This window comes from Theropithecus gelada, chromosome 1, assembly GCF_003255815.1.
Source record: "Theropithecus gelada isolate Dixy chromosome 1, Tgel_1.0, whole genome shotgun sequence".
NCBI classification, from domain to species: Eukaryota; Metazoa; Chordata; class Mammalia; order Primates; family Cercopithecidae; genus Theropithecus; species Theropithecus gelada.
The window spans coordinates 20,664,288-20,685,957 of NC_037668.1; the positions used below are offsets into that span (position 1 = coordinate 20,664,288).

The window sequence follows — 21,670 nt, forward strand, 5'->3', positions numbered from 1 at the left end:
AAAAAAAAAAGAAAAAACACAAAAAAAGAAGACAGCTTACGTGAGGGCCTTGGGGCCCTCCACTGTTAACCAGTTCAGGAGAGGTGTAAAAGCATGTAAAGGATAACCAGAGCACAAAGTAGAAGAGCAATGTTCCCAAAGTGAAAAATTCAAGAAGATGCTGATTATGGAAATTAATTGCTGCTTCAAGGTCAAGTGAGATGCAGGCAGATAAATGGTCACTGGGTCTGACACCACTTTTGATCACTCAGATTTTGTTCAGAGCAGTGGCTGGGGAAACACTGGGGAAGGAGTCTGATGGGAGTGGGAGAGAAGAGAATGGATGTTTAAGTGTGGAGGGAAGAAAAAGAAAACCTATTGCTATGAAAAGGAGCAGAGATATGATTAGTGGTTAGAAAGAGTGTCTTGAAAGTTTCTTTTTTCTTAAAAGTTTCTTGTGCACCATATTGCACAAGATCAGCAACCCCTGGCAGAGCCCTTCAGGTACCCAGTATCCCTTGGGGGTTAGGAAGGGTGTGTACAAGAGGAGAAGCAGAAGATAGGTAGAAATGTGTTGCAACTATCTATGGATAAGCAGCTAAGGGCCTGGTTGGTATACTTCTCTCCACCTTCGAAAAGAGGTAGGTGACTTGGATAGAGGGGGCTGCCAGTAAGACAAGTTCAGTCAATTCTGTACAATACACATTTATTGAGCACCAGATATATGCCATGCTAGATGGAGGTGACCCAAAGCATCAAGGAGCAATAATCTGCTGGCGGAGACACACACAGTGTCACTGTGGTGTATTCAAGCAGTCAGCAAGAGATGAAGCTCAGGGCACTGTGGGGATATCCAGAGGCACAGTACCTTCTGCCTGTCAGGCAGGGAGGGAGAGGAGCACAGGCTGAAGGAGAGTAGAAGACAGCAGTTGGCCTCTGATGGTGGCACTGGAGAGAGATTTCTAAGGGCCACTTCCCTGTTACCAGGGACTAGGTTGGGCTAGATATGGGGCTCAGGATGAACAAGGCTTACAGCCAGTTTGGAGAAGATGAAAGAGCATTACTAGAGGAGTGGGGAGGCCTAGGCCATGCTCTTTACTCTGCCATCGACTATGTGATCTTGGGCAGGCCACATAACCTGTCAGGGCTGGCACTCCCTTATTTGTAAAACTAGAGGGCTGGGCCAGCATGTTTTCCAAGGGTTCTTCTAGCATTGATGGTCAGGTTCCAAGAGGGAACAGAGTGTCAGAAGTGGGACGCTCTTCCTCATTTCTAATTTCCCAAAGGTTAAGGACCTGGGGAATTAATTGAGAAGCCTGAAAAGAGAGGATCCAGATAAAAGACAAAGTTCCTGGCAGGGCCGGGGCCACTGCCCTGATTCCTTAGGTGTGAACAGAGCTTTTCCAGTTTCCAAAGTATTCTAAATTACTTCCTGACACAGGGGCATTGAGAGAAAGATTCTTACCCCCATTCCACACAGGAGAAACTGAGGCTCAGGGAGATTTAAGGATCATGCTTAAGAGGTTATCTGGGGACAAAGTTTACTCAGGATGTGGAGGGGGATGCTGAGGAGCAGGGACCAGAGCCTGGGAAGGTAGGGCAGGCTGAGACCTGGGGGTATGGGTGGAATGTGTATGTGGTAGTGGTGTCTGGGCCATGGAATGAAGTGGAATAAATAGCCAAGAGCTGGGCACTGAGGGAACAAGCTGGGGGGCCCTGGGCGTGGGTTCCCTGGATCCAGGGAGTGTGAGGATGGCTTTCCCTGGTTCCTGAGGCATGGACCAAGTCCCAGCTTGCATCTGAGCTCCGCTGTGCTAGCTTTGTGGTGTCTGGGTCGGGGAAGTTACTGTTAGAAAGCTGCCGTCAGCAGGCGTCCTTCCAGCTTTCCATGGAAATTCTGGGAGCTGCTCCTAGTTTGCGGCCGAGACTTCCCTCCTTCCCCGCATTGGGCGCTGGACCTTGACGGCCAGCAGGCTCCAAGGCCCAGGCTTTTTGCCAACAGCAACAGGCTACTGGCTGGGCCCAGGCAAGGGAGCCTTGGTAGGAAAAGTTCCTTGCTCTACCTCCACTACACTCAGAGGCCAGTGAGGGGGGTAGCAGACAGGACTCCTTCCTCCCTGGTGAAGTGCCCCTGCAGCTCCCCAGTGTCCACACCATGGATATTTCCTCCACAGAAGTACAATGCTGATTATGATCTGTCAGCTCGGCAAGGGGCAGACACCCTGGCCTTCATGTCTCTCCTGGAGGAGAAGTTGCTCCCGGTGCTGGTGAGTGTGCCCAGACCTCCCAGCATCCATGGTTAGCAGGGGAGGGGTCGGGCCCACAGAGACTCAGGGCAGCATGGGGGTCAGAAGCCCACCCTGAATCAGACAGGTACACTGGCTCAGACCTGCCTGTTTCTTCCTGCCTACCCAATCCAGGTACATACTTTCTGGATAGACACCAAGAACTATGTGGAAGTGACCCGGAAGTGGTATGCAGAGGCTATGCCCTTTCCCCTCAACTTCTTCCTGCCTGGCCGCATGCAGCGGCAGTACATGGAACGGCTAGAGCTGCTGAGTGGGGAGCACATGCCTGAGGATGAGGAAGAGCTGGAGAAGGAGGTAGCTCTGAGACTGGGGGCTGTTGTATGAGATGAGCCCCAAGGATGCTGGCCAGGAATGGGAGTGCTTAGGTGGGGAGGTGGAACTGTTCCCGCAGCTGCAAGCCTACCTGTGTCGTCCCTACAGCTGTACCGAGAGGCTCGGGAGTGTCTGACCCTGCTCTCTCAGCGTCTGGGCTCTCAAAAGTTCTTCTTTGGAGATGCGTGAGTCTGACCCCAAGAGGATAATGGGTGGTTTGGGAGAAGATACAGGTTCAGATGGAGCAGCTGGGGCTGGGGCTGGGGTGGGGTCAGGCTCTGGACAGGAGGTCTTTGGGACAGATACTGGTCCTGCTGCCAGTGGGGCTGTGTGTGGGGCCAGAGCCTTCTCAAAGGTACAAAAGGGTAGGGTGGGAGGGCAGCCAGGCACAGGAGGGGCCTGAAGAGCTGTGGGGCACTGAATGTGCCCTTTATGCAGCCCTGGGATAGAGCCCTATTCAGGGCCAGGCTGGCGCCACCTGGGGATCTCTCCCAATACCAGGTCTAGAACTGTGTGTCCTGTCCTTCCCTGATGGCCGCCTGCTGCCCAGAGCCCACCTCCCAGGGCTGACTCTTCCTCCAGCTCCATCTTTACCCCTTCTGCCTCAGTGCTTCTCCTCCATCCCACCCTTCTCTCTCTGCTCCAGCCCTGCCTCCTTGGACGCCTTCGTCTTTAGCTACTTGGCCCTGCTGCTGCAGGCAAAGCTGCCCAGTGGGAAGCTGCAGGCCCACCTGCGGGGGCTGCACAACCTCTGTGCCTATTGTACCCACATCCTCAGTCTCTACTTCCCCTGGGATGGAGGTAAGGGGCAGATGGGAGGGGCAGCCCTGGGGAGAGTGGGCAGGGATCTGAGAACTAGTTCCCCTAACTCACCTTCCTTCCTTGACCCTCAGCTGAGGTACCACCGCCACGCCAGACACCAGCAGGCCCAGAGACTGAGGAGGAGCCATACCGGCGCCGGAACCAGATCTTATCTGTGCTGGCAGGACTGGCAGCCATGGTGGGCTACGCCTTGCTCAGCGGCATTGTCTCCATCCAGCGGGCAACGCCTGCTCGGGCCCCAGGCACCCGGGCCCTGGGCATGGCTGAGGAGGATGAAGAGGAATGATTTGTCCTCACGCTCCCAGGACTGGTTTTTCTACTCTCGTGCATTCCAGAGGCCCCCGTGCCTCCTCTTTGTTGGTACAGCCGGACACGGGGTGCTGCCCCCCAGAATAAAGCCACTCACGCTGACTGGGCTCAAACATTTTCTCCTTTAAGAGCTGCCATTTTTCCTGGCTAGTCCCACAGGAACCATCTGGCTGCCTGGGCACACCTGCTGCTGCTTTAAGGCTTCTGCCCTGATGCTGACACTGCTGCTCCACAGGCCCAGTTCTGCATCTCCAGGAAACACAGTCTCCAGTTTTGGGCCTAGCTTTCCTAGTCTCTTCTTTTCCTTACCCTCACCCCTCATCTTGTGTTTGTACGACAGTGAGCTCACTCTAAGCCTGGGCCCAGGCCCAGTTTCCAAAGCAAGCAGCACACAGTGCACGTTCACATAAGCATGGGGGCTGGGGGAACACTGGGGCTTACTGGTCTTTTTCTAGGGGCCTCCAGCCCCTGGCAACACCTAGAGGGGAAAGTGAATCACCCAAACCACTGCCCTTGGGCTTATGTCGCTGTAAGCTCACCCTGGCCCTGCTGTGCCCTCTTTAGCCACAGACAGCATGTGAGCTGACTCTGTCCTTTTAATGCCCAGGCTGAGCTTGAGTATCCACTGCATCACTGCCGACGCCACAGGTAGGTGTGAATGGAGTAGCCAGGTGAGATCGTCTCCAGGAAGCCCACGGTAGGATCCTTGATGGTAAGAGGCACATCCTTAGAGGAGCTAGGGAGTGGGGAGGAGAAGCTAAGAGTGTGATCCTGCCAAGGCCTCCGACCGTGTCTTCAGCCCACTTCCCAGACCCCACTGTTGCCCTCACCGGTTTAGCACGACCACAACGGCAGAGCCATCAGGATGCATCAGTGCCACTGTGTCCAGGTCGTTCTTCTGGCTGGCAACCAGCCCCACTCTCTGGGAGCCCTCAGGAATGAACTTGCTGAATGTGGGAACAGATGGTCAGAGTCCCTCGGGGTACCGCCCATGAAACCTTCATCTAAGAAGTCACCCACCCGCATACCCACCCCATAACTCCTGCAGAAGCTCTGCCCTGGGTCTCTAGACCTGGAGCCATGCTGCTGGGCACTGACCCTGCTTTTCTACATCGCAGTCCAGCCTCAGGCACTGGGGTTGTCTTGCTACCTAGTCACTTCCTGCCTCCATGGTACAAAAGGGGATGGGTGTGCCTCTCCCGAGGTTCCACCCTAAACACCTTCCTGCTCCCTCATGGTGTGGAGTGATGTAAGCCATCTGATGTAGGAGATGATAGGCCTGATATGGAATGGAGGTGCCCGCCCTCCACTCACCTGAAGTGACCAAGGTGGTAGAACATGGGCTGTTTGTAAAACGTGTCCTTTGTGATGTCTACAATGACGGGACTGTCGACAAAATTACGCACCCAATTGGGTTCTCCTTCGGGGTTCAGGGCGAGGTTCCAGTCAGTCCAGCTGACCACATGGTACAGCAGGTTCTAGGGTAAGGACAAAGGCAAAGAGACAATGGCTCAACACTGGGGGTCCCCAGAGACTGTAGGTAAGGGTCACATGAAGGAGAACTGGCTGTGGATAGCTCAGCCCTGTGAGGGGCACATTCCTTAGCTGCTAAGGAGTTGGGGGTGTGAAGATTGAGGCATCTCAAGGGGTGCTGAGAAGTCTGAGGCAGGTGAAAGTGCCTTAGTAGTTGCAAAAGGGGCAATGAGGTGTGCAGACCTGTGAAGGAAAGGCAAGACAGGGAATCATGGTTCCCCAGTTGCCCAAAAGGGCAGGATAGCTGGGCAAAGCTGGACAGGAAAGGTCTGTCAGTCTTTGGTGAGACTACTAAGGGGTCTGAGGTGTGCTTTGCAGGAAGGCAGACTGGGGTGGCTTACCGTGATGATGCTGTGGCTGTACTGCATCCCTCGATCCCAGGAGCCTAGCCGCACACTCTGCTCCCAGAACTTGGAGCCCACACAGGCCTCTGAGGCAAAGAGCATGGTGTTGGGGAACAGGCGGTGTGTCTCCCCTAGGGTGGCTTTGGCTGGAGCCAGAAAGTCCAGGTACCAATGTACAGCAATGCCATGAACATACTTAGCTGCCTCTGGGTCTGTCAGTACCTGCAAAGGAAGAGCAAGTGGACCTTGCACACAGGCTTCTGGAACTTTCAATTCCTCTTGTAGGAATTCTGGCAATGGGTGATGGGAAGAATGCAACTAGAGAGGTTTGGGGAGATTTTTGTTTTTGTTTTTGAGACAGGATATCACTCTGTCACTCAGGCTGGAGTACAGTGGCACAATCACAGCTCACTGCAGCCTTGACTTCCTAGGGTCAATTGATCCTCCCGCATTAGCCTCCTGAGTAGCTGGGACTACATGGGTGCCACACCCAGCTAATTTGTGTGTGTGTGTGTGTGTGTGTGTGTATATACATATATAGTTTTTGGTTTTTTTGTAGAGATGGGATTTCACCATGTTTCCCAGGCTGGTCTTGAATTTCTTAGGTTCAAGTGATCCACCCACCTTGGCCTCCCAAAGTGCTGAGATTACAGACATGAGCCAACGCCCCGAGCCTAGAGAGGTTTTTTGTTTTTTTTTTTTTTTGAGATGGAGTCTCAGTCGCCCAGACTGGAGTACAGTGGCACAATCTCATCTCACCACAACTGCCATCTCCCAGGTTCAACTGATTCTCCCTTCTCAGCCTCCCGAGTAGCTGGGATTACAGGCACGCACCATCATGCCCAGATAATTTTTTTTAATTTTTATTTTAGTAGAGACAGGGTTTCAACACGTTGGCCAGGCTGGTCTTAAACTCCTGACCTCAGGTGATCCGCCCGCCTCGGCCTCCCAAAGTGCTGGGGTTACATGAGTGAGCCACCTCGCCTGGCCCCTAGAAAGGTTTAAAGTGACAACTGTGGGATCCATGGCGCCCTGGAGGTCCAGGGGAATGGTGCTCTAGGAATCCACAGTTGGGTAGAGAAATTGCTCTAAGTTTGGGAGCCAGTCATTTGGAGGCTAGATTTGAAGGTCAATGGAGCACCAAGGAAGTCTAGGCCTTATCACCTTTGCCCAGTGGGGCAGCAGCAAGCATTGGTCATCCAGCATGAGTAGGCGGACATTGTGGTGAGTACTGTTGGCAAGGGTAGGACCTAGGTCATGGGCAATGAAGTCTCGCTGATGTTCGGGGTGAAGCCCAGGCACTGGAAGGGGTATACACTCAATAGCCCAGCAGAAGGCTCATTTTCAACTGTCACTGCCCAGAACTGTAACTTGTGCTCAGCATAGGCATCCAGGAACCTGGCAAGAGAAAGGTCATAAATGATCCGGCCAAGAAAGTGGACCAGACTGAGAGAACAGGAAGCCTGATGGAGTGGCCAAGACTGACGGGTCCAAGTCTGAAAGGCCCAGAAGGTAGAAAGGTGAGCTGAGGAGAGGCAGATCTGGAAGTGGAACCAGGTTGAGGGTTGGGACATAGATCAACGTGGCCAAAGGGGAGGCCAGTCCTGATCCCACAGCCTTGCTGATCCCTTACTTCACAAAGTATCTGGCCCAGGTCTGGTGGTAGATGTCTCCGGGCTGTCCCTTGAGTGACACCTTCCCATTCCCTGCTCCACTGATCTTGAGCCTAGTGGGTGATGTCCAGGGGTTGGCAAGGAGTAAAACGGGATGCTGGGCCAACTACAGGGCTCGGTGAATCAGGGGTATCTACAGACAAAGGTAGTGAAGAGAGAAGCACCCAGAGTTGGAACACATAGTAGCCCAACCAGTGCATCCGGTTCAGCCATCAGCCCCCACCCTCCCACCCCTGAGACAAAATAGCAGGGGACAAAACGTCTCTACAAGCAGACCTACCCTACAGCTTCTCAACCCCCAGACATCAGGGCCATCAGGGCCTGAAAAAGCTAGAATGCCTACCTTGAGCTTGGTATCTTCCTCTGGGAGGCTGAAGTTGTGCAACTGGAAATCATCAGGGGTATCTGCATAGGTGTAGGTGCGGATGGAGAAGTCACAGCTGGCCATGGGTACGCGGATGATGTTATATCCGATTCCTACAGAAAAGGATGATCAAGATACGGTAGTCTGAGTCAATAGGAGAGTATGGGACTCTGCTTATCACTTGTCAGTCCTAATAGTGTCTGAGTCAGGGCCAAAGGGAACTTGGGCTCCTGGGTTGGAACCTGTGGAGGTTGGCACTTGGGTGAAGCAGAGGCCTTTCTGATCCTGAGTCCATAATAGTTAGCAGATGATAAGCAGGGAAATCTTATTTCAGAGGGCATTAAAACAGGAACCAAATGTCAGGGATGGGCAGAAATCAGGGTCCAAAGAAAGGGCAAAGAAAAGTGTTGGCGGCTCATGCCTGTAATCCTAGCACTTTGGGAGGCTGAGGCAGGCAGATCACAAGGTCAGGAGTTTGCTATCATCCTGGCCAACATAGTGAAACCCCGTCTCTACTAAAAATACAAAAAATGAGCCGGGCATGGTGGCAGGCACCTATAATCCCAGGTACTCGGGAGGCTGAGACAGGAGAATCACTTGAACCCAGGAGGTGGAGGTTGCAGTGAGCTGAGATTGTGCCACTGAACTCCAGCCTGGGCGACAGTGCGAGACTCTTTCTCAAAAAAAAAAGAGAAACGTGTTGGCTGGGCTTGGTGGCTGACACCTGTAATCCCAGCATTTTGGGAGGCCAAGGCAGGTGGATCATTTGAGGTCAGGAGTTTAAGCCTAGCCTGGTCAACATGATGAAACCCTGTCTCTACTAAAAATACAAAAATTAGCCAGGTGGTAGTGGCGCATGCCTATAATTCCAGCTACTCAGGAAGCTGAGGCAGGAGAATCACTATAGGCAGAGGTTGCTGTGGGTGGAGATCATGCCGTCTGCACTCCTGTCTTGGCGACAGAGTGAGCAGAGTGAGATTCTGTCTCAAAAAAATTAAAAAATAAAAAAACAAAAAGTGTCAATGGCGCTATGTCACCTTGTCCCCTTCCTCCTCACCTTCTTCAGAGAAGTACGATTTAAGTAGCAAATTTTGGGCAGGGGGTGACAGGGCAAGGATGTTGAGGGCAGCAGCGTCTGTCATGGCCCCTCCAAATCCCTTCACTTTCTGGAACTTCTGTTCTGGCTGCAGGGTCAGTAGCAGGCCTGAGGACATGCACAGGGAATAAGGGTGTCAGTGCCCAGGGGGGAAATTCCATGGTGATCACTGACACCATTTACCTCTAGGAGGACCCAGCCTGGCCCAGGGCGTGAGGGGCGTAATGGTTACCTGTGCCCGTGCGATTAGCCTGGAAGGTCCCCGTACTCAGCTCCATCCGTCGCCCACTGCGTGTACTCTCATAGCGGCTGAAGGTACCGAGGGCAGGAAAGGTCAGGGGCTCAAGAGAGTCACAGTATGTGGCATTGCAGACACAGACCACCGAGCTGTAGCCGAAGCTTTTAGGGATGCAGGGGCGGGCACCTGGGAAGGAGGGAGTACAAGCAGAAGTGAGGTCTGATGAAGACGTGGAGAATGGACACATCCACTAGGACAGACTGAACACGGTTTCAAATTCCTCACCCCTTGGCCAGGGCAGGGGTTCACACCTATAATCTCAGCACTTCAGGAGGCCGAGGTGGGCGGATCACCTGAGGTCAGGAGTTCGAGACCTGCCTTGCCAGTATGGTGAAACCCCGTCTCTACTAAAAATACAAAAATTAGCAGGGCATGGTGGTGGCCACCTGTAATCCCAGCTACTCGGGAGGCTGAAGCAAGAGAATCGCTTGAACCTGGGAGGTAGAGGTTGGAATGAGCCAAGATCACACCACTGCACTCCAGCCCAGGCAACAGAGTAAGACTCTGTCTCAAAAGAAGAAAAAAACAAAATCCTCACCCCGAAGTTGGTCTCAGTCACTCAAAAGGATTTATTGAGCACCTATTAAAAGTCTACCACCAGAGTACTGGAAGGCTACCAAAGGACTATGAGGCAGAAGGGAGCCTCTGTGCTACCTCGCCACCGCCTTGACTCACTTACCTGATGCCCACGACACTGCCTGAAGTAGAAGCAATCCTGTGAGGCTGGCGGCCATGATGCTCACCCTACCCGAAGGCTTGGGACATTCCTGAGGACAGAATGAGGAGTGGCTGGAAAAGCAAGCCCCTCTCCCCCCGTCAACTACTCTCCTGGGCAGAGTTTAGCTGCCTTTGGGTGCCCATGGCCTAGTCTCCCACATTCATTAGGACAAGGCCCACAGACACCTGGGTGCAGCTCTCCCTGCAACCTTTCTGATGACAACTCTCTGCCCACCCCAAATCAGGACGCTCCCCACCACTCTTCCCACCCATTTCAACTTCGACCCCTCCCTCCATCTGTGCCTTGCTCAAAGAGCCATGATGGCCCTGGATTCAAAGACAGTCTGTCATTCACTGAATTCCAGTGCCAGGATTCCAGAAGCACTGTGACAATGCTGATTGGGAGCTCTCTCTTACCTTTCTGGAAAACTCCATCACCTCAGGGTCATTGGATGAGGAGAAGACCACAGGGGTTCCAGAGTCTCTGAAGGATAGAGGATTCACTAAACAAAAACAAGGATGCAGGTACCTGCCGTAGCTATAGGCACTAGGTTAGCCCTGCAAGTAATTCCGGCTTCCTGACATGGATGGGTCATGTGATGACTGGGAGAGTCACATGACACAGGAAGTGAGGCAATTGCAGGCATATTTCTAAAGGGCAATTGGCTTCCTCCCATGTGTTACAGATTATATGCGCTATAAAACTCTGGAGGGCATGTATGGGTGACAACTTTAGGAAGAGCCTAGAACACAGATTTGGGTGGAGAATGAGGTAGAGGCTTCTAAATCCCAGAGAATGGGAACCACAGCAGGCACACTGCTTTTTTGATAGAAATGTCAGAAAAGGTACAAATAAAGCTGATATGATTTAAAAAAAAAAAAAAAAAAAAAAACTTCACTGTGCAAAATACTGACAATACCGAGATGTTTAAGACACAGTCTTTGCCCTATAGAGGCGTGTGAGGCATGGAAGTCAGACACACAGATATTTACAGATAAAGACAGAAACGGTAACAGGTGTGCATGGAGAGCTCTCTGAGATGAGGAGGGACCATTCGTGGGTGGGGAATTATCTAGGGTGGCTTCACAGAGGAAAAAGTGAGGGGGCTTATTAGCCGGTCAAGTGCAGGGTGCAAGGAGGGTGGGACACCGGCAGTGGGATGACAGGACTGGAGGGAAGGAGAGGAGTGGCTCCTCTGCAGCGTCCTTTGTTTCATCATCAGATGCAGATGGTAATAACTGTTCTTCCTTTCTCACAGGACAGGGAGGTTTGTAAGTAGTTCAGAAACCAGAAAGTGTTGTACAAAGCCGTATCCTCAGTGGACACAAGGAGGAAGTTGTCGTGCTGTGGCCTCACGAACCACATCAAATGAGATTTAGCGGGAGTGGCACACACAGTCATGACCTGACTAACCCCAGCTCTCAGTCTATTTCCTTGCCTGGAAAAGGGAGGCAATGCCACCACCTCAAAGGGTGGTTACTGCAGTCAGTGAGGTAAGTGCAGTGCCTGACCACTTGGTAGGCACCTGGGAACTACTTGTCTGCTGTTTGTATTTTGTTGTTGTTGTTGTTTTTTGAGGCAGAGTCTCGCTCTGTTGCCCAGGCTGGAGTGCAGTGGCATGATCTCGGCTCACTGCAACCTCCACCTGCTGGGTTCGAGTGATTCTCCTGCCTCAGCCTCCCAAGTAGCTGAGATTACAGGTGCCTGCCACCATGCTCAGCTAATTTTTTTATTTTTAGTAGAGACGGGGTTTCGCTATGTTGACCAGGCTCGAACTCTGGACCGCAGGTGATCTGCCTGCCCTGGTATTCGAAAGTGCTAGGATTACAGGCATGAGCCACCGTGCTGGACCCCAGCCATCTTTTTTGTTCTTTTTTTTTTTTTTTGAGACGGAGTCTCGCTCTGTCGCCCAGGCTGGAGTACAGTGGCCGGATCTCAGCTCACTGCAAGCTCCGCCTCCCGGGTTTATGCCATTCTCCTGCCTCAGCCTCCCGAGTAGCTGGGACTACAGGCACCCGCCACCTCGCCCGGCTAGTTTTTTGTATTTTTTAGTAGAGACGGGGTTTCTCCGTGTTAGCCAGGATGGTCTCGATCTCCTGACCTCGTGATCCGCCCGTCTCGGCCTCCCAAAGTGCTGGGATTACAGGCTTGAGCCACCGCGCCCGGCCTCTTTTTTGTTCTTTAAATGACCTCAGTGAAGTCTTTCTAGATACACCCCAAGCAAAATTGATCATTTCTTCTTCTAGGTTCCTCCAGTAATTTTTCTTTTTTTTTTTTGGTTTTGAGACTGAGTCTTGCCCTGTTGCCCAGGCTGGAGTGCAGTGTGATCTCGGCTCACTGCAACCTCCACCTCCCTGATTCAAGCAATTGCCCTGCCTCAGCCTCCTGAGTAGCTGGTATTACAGGAGCCCACCACCATGCCCAGCTAATTTTTGTATTTTTAGTAGAGATGGGGTTTCATCATGTTGGCCAGGCTGGTCTCGAATCCCTGACCTCAGGTGATCCACCAGCCTCAGCCTCCTAAGGTGCTGGAATTACAGCATGAGCCACCACACCCGGTCCCTCCAGTAATTAAGTACAGTCTTAGTGAGATGGCAAGGTTGGAATCCTGGCTACACCATTTACTGGCTGTTTGACCTTCAATAAATCAAGCACTCTAAGCCTCTGTTTCATCTATGAAAGGGGAGTGATAATTCCTACCTTAGAGAATTGTTGTGAAGTTTGAGTGTGATAATGTGTCTCTAGTGCACTGCTTGACACTAAACATTGCAACATGTTAGGCCTGTGTTCCTGGAGTTCCTTGAAGGAATGTCTTACTCATTCTAAATATCCTTGTAGACAGCCTGGCACAGGTGTGGCTGTCAAGTTGTAGAATTGAATTAGTTGCTTCACTATATCAGTATCCACCCCTTCCAGACTTCTCACTTTTCAAGGAAATGTTGCACAGGATTTGTTCTGGGTAGGGCAATATCTAGTACCTTACTTCCCTCACGTTCATTCATCTCACAGATATTTCCTGAGCACATTCTACATTTGCCTCTCCTGCTCTATTGAGTTTAGAAGTCCAACCATCTCCTTTCTCTTTCCCTCTGAATAGTGAGCCTCTTCTTTTTTGGCCAGGTACTGAGCAATTTTTTGTTTGTTTGTTCGAGACAGGGTCTCCATAGGTTGCCCTGGATGGAGTGTAGTGGCTCGATTTCGGCTCAGTGCAACCTCTGCCTCTCGGACTCAAGTAATCCTCCCACCTCAGCCTCCAGAAGAGCTGGGACTATAGGCGCACATCACCACACCTGGCTAATTTCTGTATTTTTTGTAGAGACAGGGTCTTGCTGTGTTGTGCAGGTTGGTCTCAAACTCCTAAACTCAAAGGATCCTCCTGCCTTGGCTTCGCAAAGTGCTGGGATTACAGGGTGAGGCACTGCGCCCAGTCCGCTTTTCTTTTTTTTTTTTTTTTGAGACGCAGTATCTCTCTGTCACCCAGGCTGGAGTGCAGTGGCACAATCTCGGCTCAGTGCAACCTCCGCCTCCTGGGTTCAAGCAATTCTCCTGCCTCAGCCTCCCAAGTAGCTGGGACTACAGGCCCCTGTCACCACGCCCAGCTAATTTTTTCTATTTTCAGTAGAGATGGGGTGTCACTGTGTTAGCCAGTATGGTCTGGACCTCCTGATTTCGTGATCTGCCGGCCTCGGCCTCCAAAGGGCTGGGATTACAGGTTTGAGCCACCGCGCCCGGCCTTTTTTTTTTGAGACAGAGTTTCACTCTTGTTGCCCAGGCTGGAGTGCAATGGCATGATCTCGGCTCACTGTAACCTCTGCCTCCAGGTTCAAGTGATTCTCCTACTCAGCCTTCTGAGTAGCTAGGATTACAGGCGTGTGCCACCAGGCCCGGCTAATTTTGTATTTTTAGTAGAGATGGGGTTTCTCCATGTTGGTCTGGCTGGTCTCGAACTCCCAACCTCAGGTGATCTGCCCGCCTTGGCCTCCCAAAGTGCTGGCATTACAGGCGTGAGTCACTGCACCTGGCCTTTTCTTCTTCTTCTTCTTCTTTTGAGACGGAGTCTTGCTCTGTTGCCCAGGCTGGAGTGCAGTGGCGAGATCTGGGCTCACTGCAAGCTCCGCCTCCCAGGTTCATGCCATTCTCCTGCCTCAGCCTCAGGAGTAGCTGGGACTAAAGGCGCCTGCCACCACGCCCGGCTAATTTTTGTATTTTTAGTAGAGACGGGGTTTCACCACGTTAGCCAGGATGGTCTCCATCTCCTGACTTCGTGATCTGCCCTCCTCAGCCTCCCAAAGTGTTGGGATTACAGGCGTGAGCCACCACGCCCAGGCTTTTTTTTTTTTTTTTTTGCGACAGTTTTTTTCTTGTTGCCCAGGCTGGGGTGCAGTGGCATGATCTTGGCTCACTGCAACCTCTGCCTCCCAGGTTCAAGCGATTCTCCGGCCTCAGCCTCCCAAGTAGCTAGAATTACAGGTGCCTGCTGCCATGCCCAGTTAATTTTTATGTTCTTAGTAGAGATGGGGTTTCACTATGTTGGCCAGGCTGGTCTCAAACTCCTGACCTTGTGTTCCACTCGCCTCGGCCTCCCAAAGTGCTGGGATTACAGGCATGTGCCACCGCGCCCAGCCTCAAGACAATATTTTCTATTTAAGCTTCCTTCTAAATGTTTGAGATTTAAAAATTTTTCTTTCTTTTGGAGACAGAGTCTCACTCTGTCACCCAGGCTGGAGTAAAGTGATGCAATTAGGGCTCACTGTAGCCTCAATCTCCTGGACTCAAGTGATCCTGCCACCTCAGCCTCCTGAATAGCTGGGAATCCAAGTTTGTGCTCATTTTTGTAGAGACAAATGGCTGTCTTTAATTTTTTAATTGTTTTTAATTTTTGACCTGTCAGCAGGAAGTAAAGATGGGATCTTCCTGTGTTGTACAGGCTGGTCTTGAATTCCTGGGCTCAAGTAGTCCTCCCATCTCAGCCTCCCGAAGTGCTGGGATTACATGCTTGAGCTATAATGCCCAGGCTTTTTTTTCTTTTTTTTTTTTTTTTAGCAACAGGGTCTCTCTGTTTTGCCCAGGCTGGAGTGCAGCAGTTATTCACAGGTGTGATCATACTGTAACCTTGAACTCCTTGCCTCAAGTGATCTTCCTGTCTCAGCTTCCCAAATAGCTGGGACTACAGGGGAGCACCACTGCACCTGGCCTGATTGAGTGGGCTTTTTATTTTTTATTTTTTTTGAGACGGAGTATTGCTCTGTCACCGAGGCTGGAGTGCAGTGGCACCATCTCAGCTCACTGCAACCTTCACCTCTCGGGTTCAAGCGATTTTCCTGCCTCAGCCTCCCGAGTAGATTTTCCTGCCTCAGCCTCCTGGGTAGCTGGGATTACAGGAGCACACCACCACACCTGCCTAATTTTTTTTTTTTTTTTTTTTGAGACGGAGTCTCACTCTGTCGCCCAGGCTGGAGTGCAGTGGCTGGATCTCAGCTCACTGCAAGCTCCGCCTCCCGGGTTTATGCCATTCTCCTGCCTCAGCCTCCCGAGTAGCTAGGACTACAGGCGCCCGCCACCTCGCCCGGCTAGTTTTTTGTATTTTTTTAGTAGAGACGGGGTTTCACCATGTTAGCCAGGATGGTCTCGATCTCCTGACCTCGTGATCCACCCGTCTCGGCCTCCCAAAGTGCTGGGATTACAGGCTTAAGCCACCGCGCCCGGCCTAATTTTTGTATTTTTAGTAGAGTCAGGGTTTCGCCATATTGGCCAGGTTGGGCTTGAACTCCTGACCTCAGCTGATCCACCCGCCTCGGCCTCCCAAAGTTCTGGGATTACAGCCATGAGCCACCGCGTCCTGCCCTGATTGGGCTTTTTCTACAAAAAATTCTCATGAAACTTTTCTGCAATATTTTGTAATAAAGTCCTACTGATTTATATTTGATTTTAGAGTCAGGTGAAATGAGTGAATTCTTCCTTGTGCAGGAATGTACTATATGTTGCAGAATTTGTACCTTTCCTGGGCTCCATCCACTAAATTTTCAAATGCCTCCTAATCATTGTCTCTATTAAAGATGCCCCACAAATTTCCAAAATGCTCCTAGGGGGTACCTGAGAGCCACCGCCCTAGGTGCCTCTCCTCAAACACCTAGGCCTCACTGCAGTAGCCACTAGGAGCATACTAGGTGGCCATGATTGCGTTCCTCCGTCCCCTTTGTATAGCACTTGAAAAAGAGTTAGCTAAGGCCTGGTGTGGTGGCTCATGCCTGTAACCCCATCTTTTTTTTTCTTTATTTTTTTTTTTGGGACAGAGTCTTTCTCTGAAGCCCAGGCTGGAATGCAATGGCACAATCTCAGCTCACTGCAGCCTCCGCCTTCTGGGTTCAAGCGATTCTCCTGCCTCAGCCTTCCAAGGAGCTGGGATTACAGGCCCCCACCAGCATGCCTGGCTAATTTTTGCATTTTTAGTAGAGACGAGGTTTCACTATGTTGGCCAGGCTGGTCTCGAACTCTTGACCTCAGGTGATCCACTTGCCTCGGCCTCCCAAAGTGCTAGGATTACAGACATGAGCCAATGTGCTCGGCCAACCCCATCATTTTAAGAAGCTGAGGCAGCCAGGCACGGTGGCTCAAGCCTGTAATCCCAGCACTTTGGGAGGCTGAGGCGGGTGGATCACCTGAGGTCAGGAGTTCGAGACCAGCCTGGCCAACATGGCGAAACCCTGACTCTACTAACAAATACAAAAAAAAATTAGCCAGGCGTGGTGGCGGGCGCCTGTAGTCCCAGCTACTCAGGAGGCTGAGGCAGGAGAATGGCCTGAACCCGGGAGGCGGACCTTGCAGTGAGCCGGGATCACGCCACTGCACTCCAGTCTGGGCAACAGAGCAAGACTCCATCTCAAAAAAAAAAAAAAAAAAAAAAAAAAAGAAGCTGAGGCAAGAGGATCCCTTAAGGCCTGGAGTTCATGACCAGCCTGACGAAAACAGGGAGACTCTGTCTTTACAAATATATATATTTTTGTAGAAATGGGGTCTCCATATGTTGCCCACCCTGGTCTCAAATTCCTTGACTCAAGCAATCTGCCTGCTTTGGCCTCCTAAAGTGCTAGGATTACAGGCGTGAGCCACAATGCTCGGCCAACCCCATCATTTTAAGAAGCTGAGGCAAGAGGGTCCCTTAAGGCCAGGAGTTCATGACCAGCCTAACCAACACAGAGAGACTCCATCTTTACAAAAGATGGGAGTCTTTTTTTTTTTTTTTGTAGGAATGGGGTCTCCATATGTTGCCCATGCTGGTCTCAAATTCCCTGACTCAAGCAATCTGCCTGACTTGGCCTCCTAAAGTGCTGGGATTACAGGCATGAGCCACCTCTCCACTGGCCACATGCTTGAATCACCTCCTCCAAGAGGCCACACTCCATCTTGCCACTGCTGCCCTCTCTGCTTTGAACCTTTCTTCTTCCCCATCTTGAAAAAAAATGAGTAACTACTCTTCCTCATCATTAAAGCCTTAGCCTTACTATCACTGTTACCAGAACCATTTTCCTGACACCCCTGACCGGGTTAGGTGCCCCTACTATGCCCTCTCCGATTCACACATTCAACAAATGTTAATTGGGTGTCTACCATGTGCCAGTCACTGTTCTCAATTCTGGGATACAGCAGTGAATAAGATGATAAAGTCCCAGGTGGTTATGGAGTTTATGTTGTAGTGGGGGTGGTAGACAAAACAAACAAACAAACAAAAAACCAGATAATTTCAGGTGATAGCTAAGAAGAAAAATAAAGTGGGCCAGACACGGTGGTTCACGCCTGTAATCCCAGCGCTTTGGGAGGCCGAGGTGGGCAGATCACTTGAGGTCAGGAGTTCAAGACCAGCCTGGACAACATGATGAAACCCTGTCTCTACTAAAAGTACAAAAATTAGCTGGGCCCGGTGGCGCCCGCCTGTATTGTTACTCAGGAGGCTGAGGCAGAATTGCTTGAATCCAGAAGGCGGAGGCTGCAGTGAGCCGTGATCACACCACTGCACTCCAGTCTAGGTGACAGAGCAAGACCCCCGTCTCAAAAAAAGAAAGAAAGAAAGAAAGAAAACAAAGAAAAATAAAGTGAAAGTGTAGAAAGTCCTGGAGCAATGTGAGTGAGACAGACAGCAGTAAAAAGAGACCTTGGAGAAGGAAGCTGGAGGCCAGATCATGTAGGTCTTGGTGGCCACAGTAATCTGAATTATGTTCTAAGATGGAAATTCACTGTAGAACTTGGTGCAGGAGAAGTGACAAGATCAGATGTGTATTTTTTTTTTTTTTTTTTTTTTTTTTTTTTGAGACGGAGTCTCGCTCTGTCGCCCGGGCTGGAGTGCAGTGGCCGGATCTCAGCTCACTGCAAGCTCCGCCTCCCGGGTTCCCGCCATTCTCCGGCCTCAGCCTCCCGAGTAGCTGGGACTACAGACGCCCGCTACCGCGCCCGGCTAGTTTTTTGTATTTCTTAATAGAGACGGGGTTTCACCGTGTTAGCCAGGATGGTCTCGATCTCCTGACCTCGTGATCCGCCCGTCTCGGCCTCCCAAAGTGCTGGGATTACAGGCTTGAGCCACCGCGCCCGGCCCAGATGTGTATTTTTATTATTTTATTTATTTACTTATTTTGAGACAGAGTCTCACTCTGTCACCCAGGCTGGAGTGCAGTGGCACCGTGATCTTGGCTCACTGCAACTTCCACTTCCCGGGTTCAAGTGATTCTCCTGCCTCAGCCTCCCAAGTAGCTGGGATTAAAGGCGCACACCACCATGCCCGGCTAATTTTTGTATTTTTGGTAGAGACGGGGTTTCACCATGATGGCCAGGCTTGTCTCGAACTCCTGACCTCAGGTGATCCACTTGCCTTAGCCTCCCAAAGTGCTGGGATTACAGGCATGTGACACCGCACTTGGCCCAGATGTGTATTTTTAAATGATCACGTTAGCTGCTGCTTAGAAATCAGATTGTAGAAGGCGAGTGTGGAGGGATACCAGCATCCAATTACTCCTGCCATGGATTTGCCAGGGTTTTCATCCCTTCCTTCAGCACACCCCACTCTTCCCCACCACTTAGCCTAGTTAACACTTATTCTTTCAGAATTCAGCCCGGATGTAACTTTCTCTAAGAACCTCGCCCCAGGCGGCCCCAACCCCACACCTCCTGTAACACAAACTCTTGGCCTTCACATCTTTGTCACTACCACCCCTCTCGCCGCGCCTTTTTTGAGACAGTGTCTTGCTCTATCGCTCAGGCTGGTCTCGAAATGTGGGCCTCATGCGGTCCTCCCGACTTGGACTCCCGAGTAGCTCCTTTGTCGCTCTTATCACTGTTGTGATTAATTGTACAAATGGCTTAATGGCAGTTATAGCGCCCAGTTCATCAAAAACAATGGCCTGATCGTCAGCAGGCAGGGTAGCGACCAGTCCATCCTGGCACCCATCTGCAGCTCCAGTGTGCATCCCAACCCCGGCGCTCGTAGCCGCGCTCCGTGAATGTTTGTCACATGTCTGAAGAATGCATGAATTATATAATCTTCTTCCCACTCCACCCCTCAAAAAGCAAGTGGATATAAGGACTTGAAGATTTTATAATCTCTTCTTCATTAGTAAAATTTGACCATCCTTACCGTTAAAAATAATAATGATGGTTGGCCGGGCGCGGTGGCTCACGCCTATAATCACAGCACTTTGGGAGGCCGAGGCGGGCGGATCACGAGGTCAGGAACTGGAGACCAGCCTGACCAACATGGTGAAACCCCGTCTCTACCAAAAGATACAAAAAAGTAGCCGTAGGTGGTGGCGGGTGCCTATAATCCCACGTACTTGGGAGGCTGAGGTAGGAGAATGGCTTGAACCCGGGAGGTGGAGGTTGCAGTGAGCCAAGAAGGCGCCGTTGCACTCCAGCCTGGGCGACACGGCGAGACTCCGTCAAAAAATAATAATAATAATAATAATAATAATAATAATAATAATGGTGAAAAAGGTTAAGTGGGAACGCAGGGAGGGGACAGCTAAGATCCAAAGGTCGAAATATTCATTACGCCTACCGTCGGCGAAGAGAAACAGCAGCCCCAACCGGAGGCAAAAGGAAATCCCACCACAGGCTGCAAAGGCGCGTGGGCGGGACTGGAGACTGGGGCCGCGCGCAGTAAAACGCGGAAGCCAGGATGCAGCTCCACCACCCGCAGCCGCGACAAAAGCACCCCTGGGCAGGCGGGGCGGGGCGTCGCTTGGAAAAGAGACGGTCTCTCGTCCAGAGGCGGGACTCAGAGCCCTTTCACAAGTCTCATTGGTCAAGTTGAAGACGGACAACTCTCGCTGGCCAGCCGTAGCCCAGATGGGGCGCAAGCGTATTTGGAAAGGGAGAGGGCCCAGAACGCGAGAACTACACAAGCGTGTCGGCGATTTCTTGCCGCCGTGGTGGATGGGGGCGATTGAATTCCCACAGCGAGTTCAGCCCACCGAAGTTCAGAGGATTCGTAACCTTCCTCTTTAGAGAGCCTCAGGTTAGGGAACGTCCAATGCCCAGAAGCTGCCCCGTGGGAATCCCAGTGTCCGCCGCCTCCTAATATTTCGTCCTGGCTGTGCCCCAGCCCTTCCTGAGGCTGGGTTGTTATGATGATGAATTAGTCAAGAAGTCTTGCAGCCTGACGCCATCTCTGGGCAGTGCTCCTGCATCCTCCCTGTCTTCCTTGTAGGGCACCCCGTTGCTCCTAAAGCACAGGGTCCTGAAGCTGTTTACAAGGCCCCACCCTGCCACGTTAGTATCTTAACGAGTGTTTGTTGAGGACATACTGAGTGTTAGAGCCAGTGCAATGAGCAAGACCCTGATCTTGGGACCTTAACATTCTATGGGACGACACAAATATATAAACAAAAAATAATGTTAGATAGTGATACATGCTCAAACCATGACTATGTGGCCAGGCGCGGTGGGTCACACCTGTAATCCCAGCACTTTGGGAGACCGAGGCAGGCGGATTACTTGAGGTCAGGAGTTTGAGACCAGCCTGGCCAACATGGTGAAACCCTATCTCTAGTAAAAATACAAAACTTAGCTGGGCGGGCGTGGGGACGGGTGCCTGTAATCCCAGCTACTCGGGAGGCTGAGTCAGGAGAATTGCTTGAACCCAGGAGGTGGAAGATTGCAGTGAACCCAAATCACACCACTGCACTCCAGCCTGGGTAACAGAGCAAGACCCTGTTTCAAAAAAAGACAAAACCGGCCGGGCGCGGTGGCTCAAGCCTGTAATCCCAGCACTTTGGGAGGCCAAGACGGGCGGATCACGAGGTCAGCAGATCGAGACCATCCTGGCTAACATGGTGAAACTCCGTCTCTACTAAAAAATACAAAAAATTAGCTGGGCGAGGCGGCGGGCGCCTGTAGTCCCAGCTACTTGGGAGGCTGAGGCAGGAGAATGGCGTGAACCCGGGAGGCGGAGCTTGCAGTGAGCTGAGATCCGGCCACTGCACTCCAGCCTGGGCGACAGAGTGAGACTCCGTCTCAAAAAAAAAAAAAAAAAAAAAAAGACAAAACCAAACAAAAAAAACATGGCTATGTGATAGAATGACTGGGATGGGGATTGGGTGCTTACTGAAATGGTAAGAATGGAGCTAAAACCTGACATTAGATGACAGCACCAGATATAGGGGCCGAAGGTTTCATGCTTGGAAAACAGCAGGTGCAAACATCCTTGTGCTGTGAGGAAATTTGGCTGGAATAGAAAGTGGACCAGACTGTAGCTGACCGTAGTCTCTGGGAGTTAGGAGATGATTCTAAATACAATGGGAAGCCATTAAATTGAGGCTGAGCCTTGATATGACATGCTTTATCATTTTGCTGAGTGGAGAATGGATTGCTGGGAAAAGTGAAAGACTGATTCAGAGGTTGTGGAGAGGGGTTGGCTGGAGCTAGGTA

The 21,670-nt window shown here is 51.4% G+C and overlaps 2 protein-coding genes across 2 annotated transcripts in view; one reads left to right on the top strand and one right to left on the bottom strand.

Annotated features, from left to right (window-relative positions):
• Window positions 1–3,833, top strand: part of MTX1 (metaxin 1) — a 33,750-nt gene extending 29,917 nt beyond the window's left edge. Inside the window, 5 exon segments of the mRNA XM_025381934.1 lie at window positions 2,154–2,246; window positions 2,400–2,582; window positions 2,709–2,785; window positions 3,247–3,401; window positions 3,494–3,833. Of these exon segments, the coding sequence (XP_025237719.1) occupies window positions 2,154–2,246; window positions 2,400–2,582; window positions 2,709–2,785; window positions 3,247–3,401; window positions 3,494–3,708 (723 nt within the window). The 3' untranslated portion in view covers window positions 3,709–3,833.
• On the bottom strand, window positions 673–20,084 carry GBA (glucosylceramidase beta). The gene is given in 13 exon segments (XM_025381874.1): window positions 673–4,467; window positions 4,562–4,678; window positions 5,046–5,209; window positions 5,606–5,830; window positions 6,773–6,897; window positions 6,900–7,006; window positions 7,242–7,414; window positions 7,625–7,758; window positions 8,703–8,849; window positions 8,974–9,165; window positions 9,719–9,806; window positions 10,174–10,259; window positions 19,800–20,084. Coding segments are annotated over 12 exon segments (1,596 nt in total). The 5' UTR covers window positions 10,192–10,259; window positions 19,800–20,084; the 3' UTR covers window positions 673–4,361.
• Between the last annotated feature and the right edge of the window lie 1,586 nt (window positions 20,085–21,670).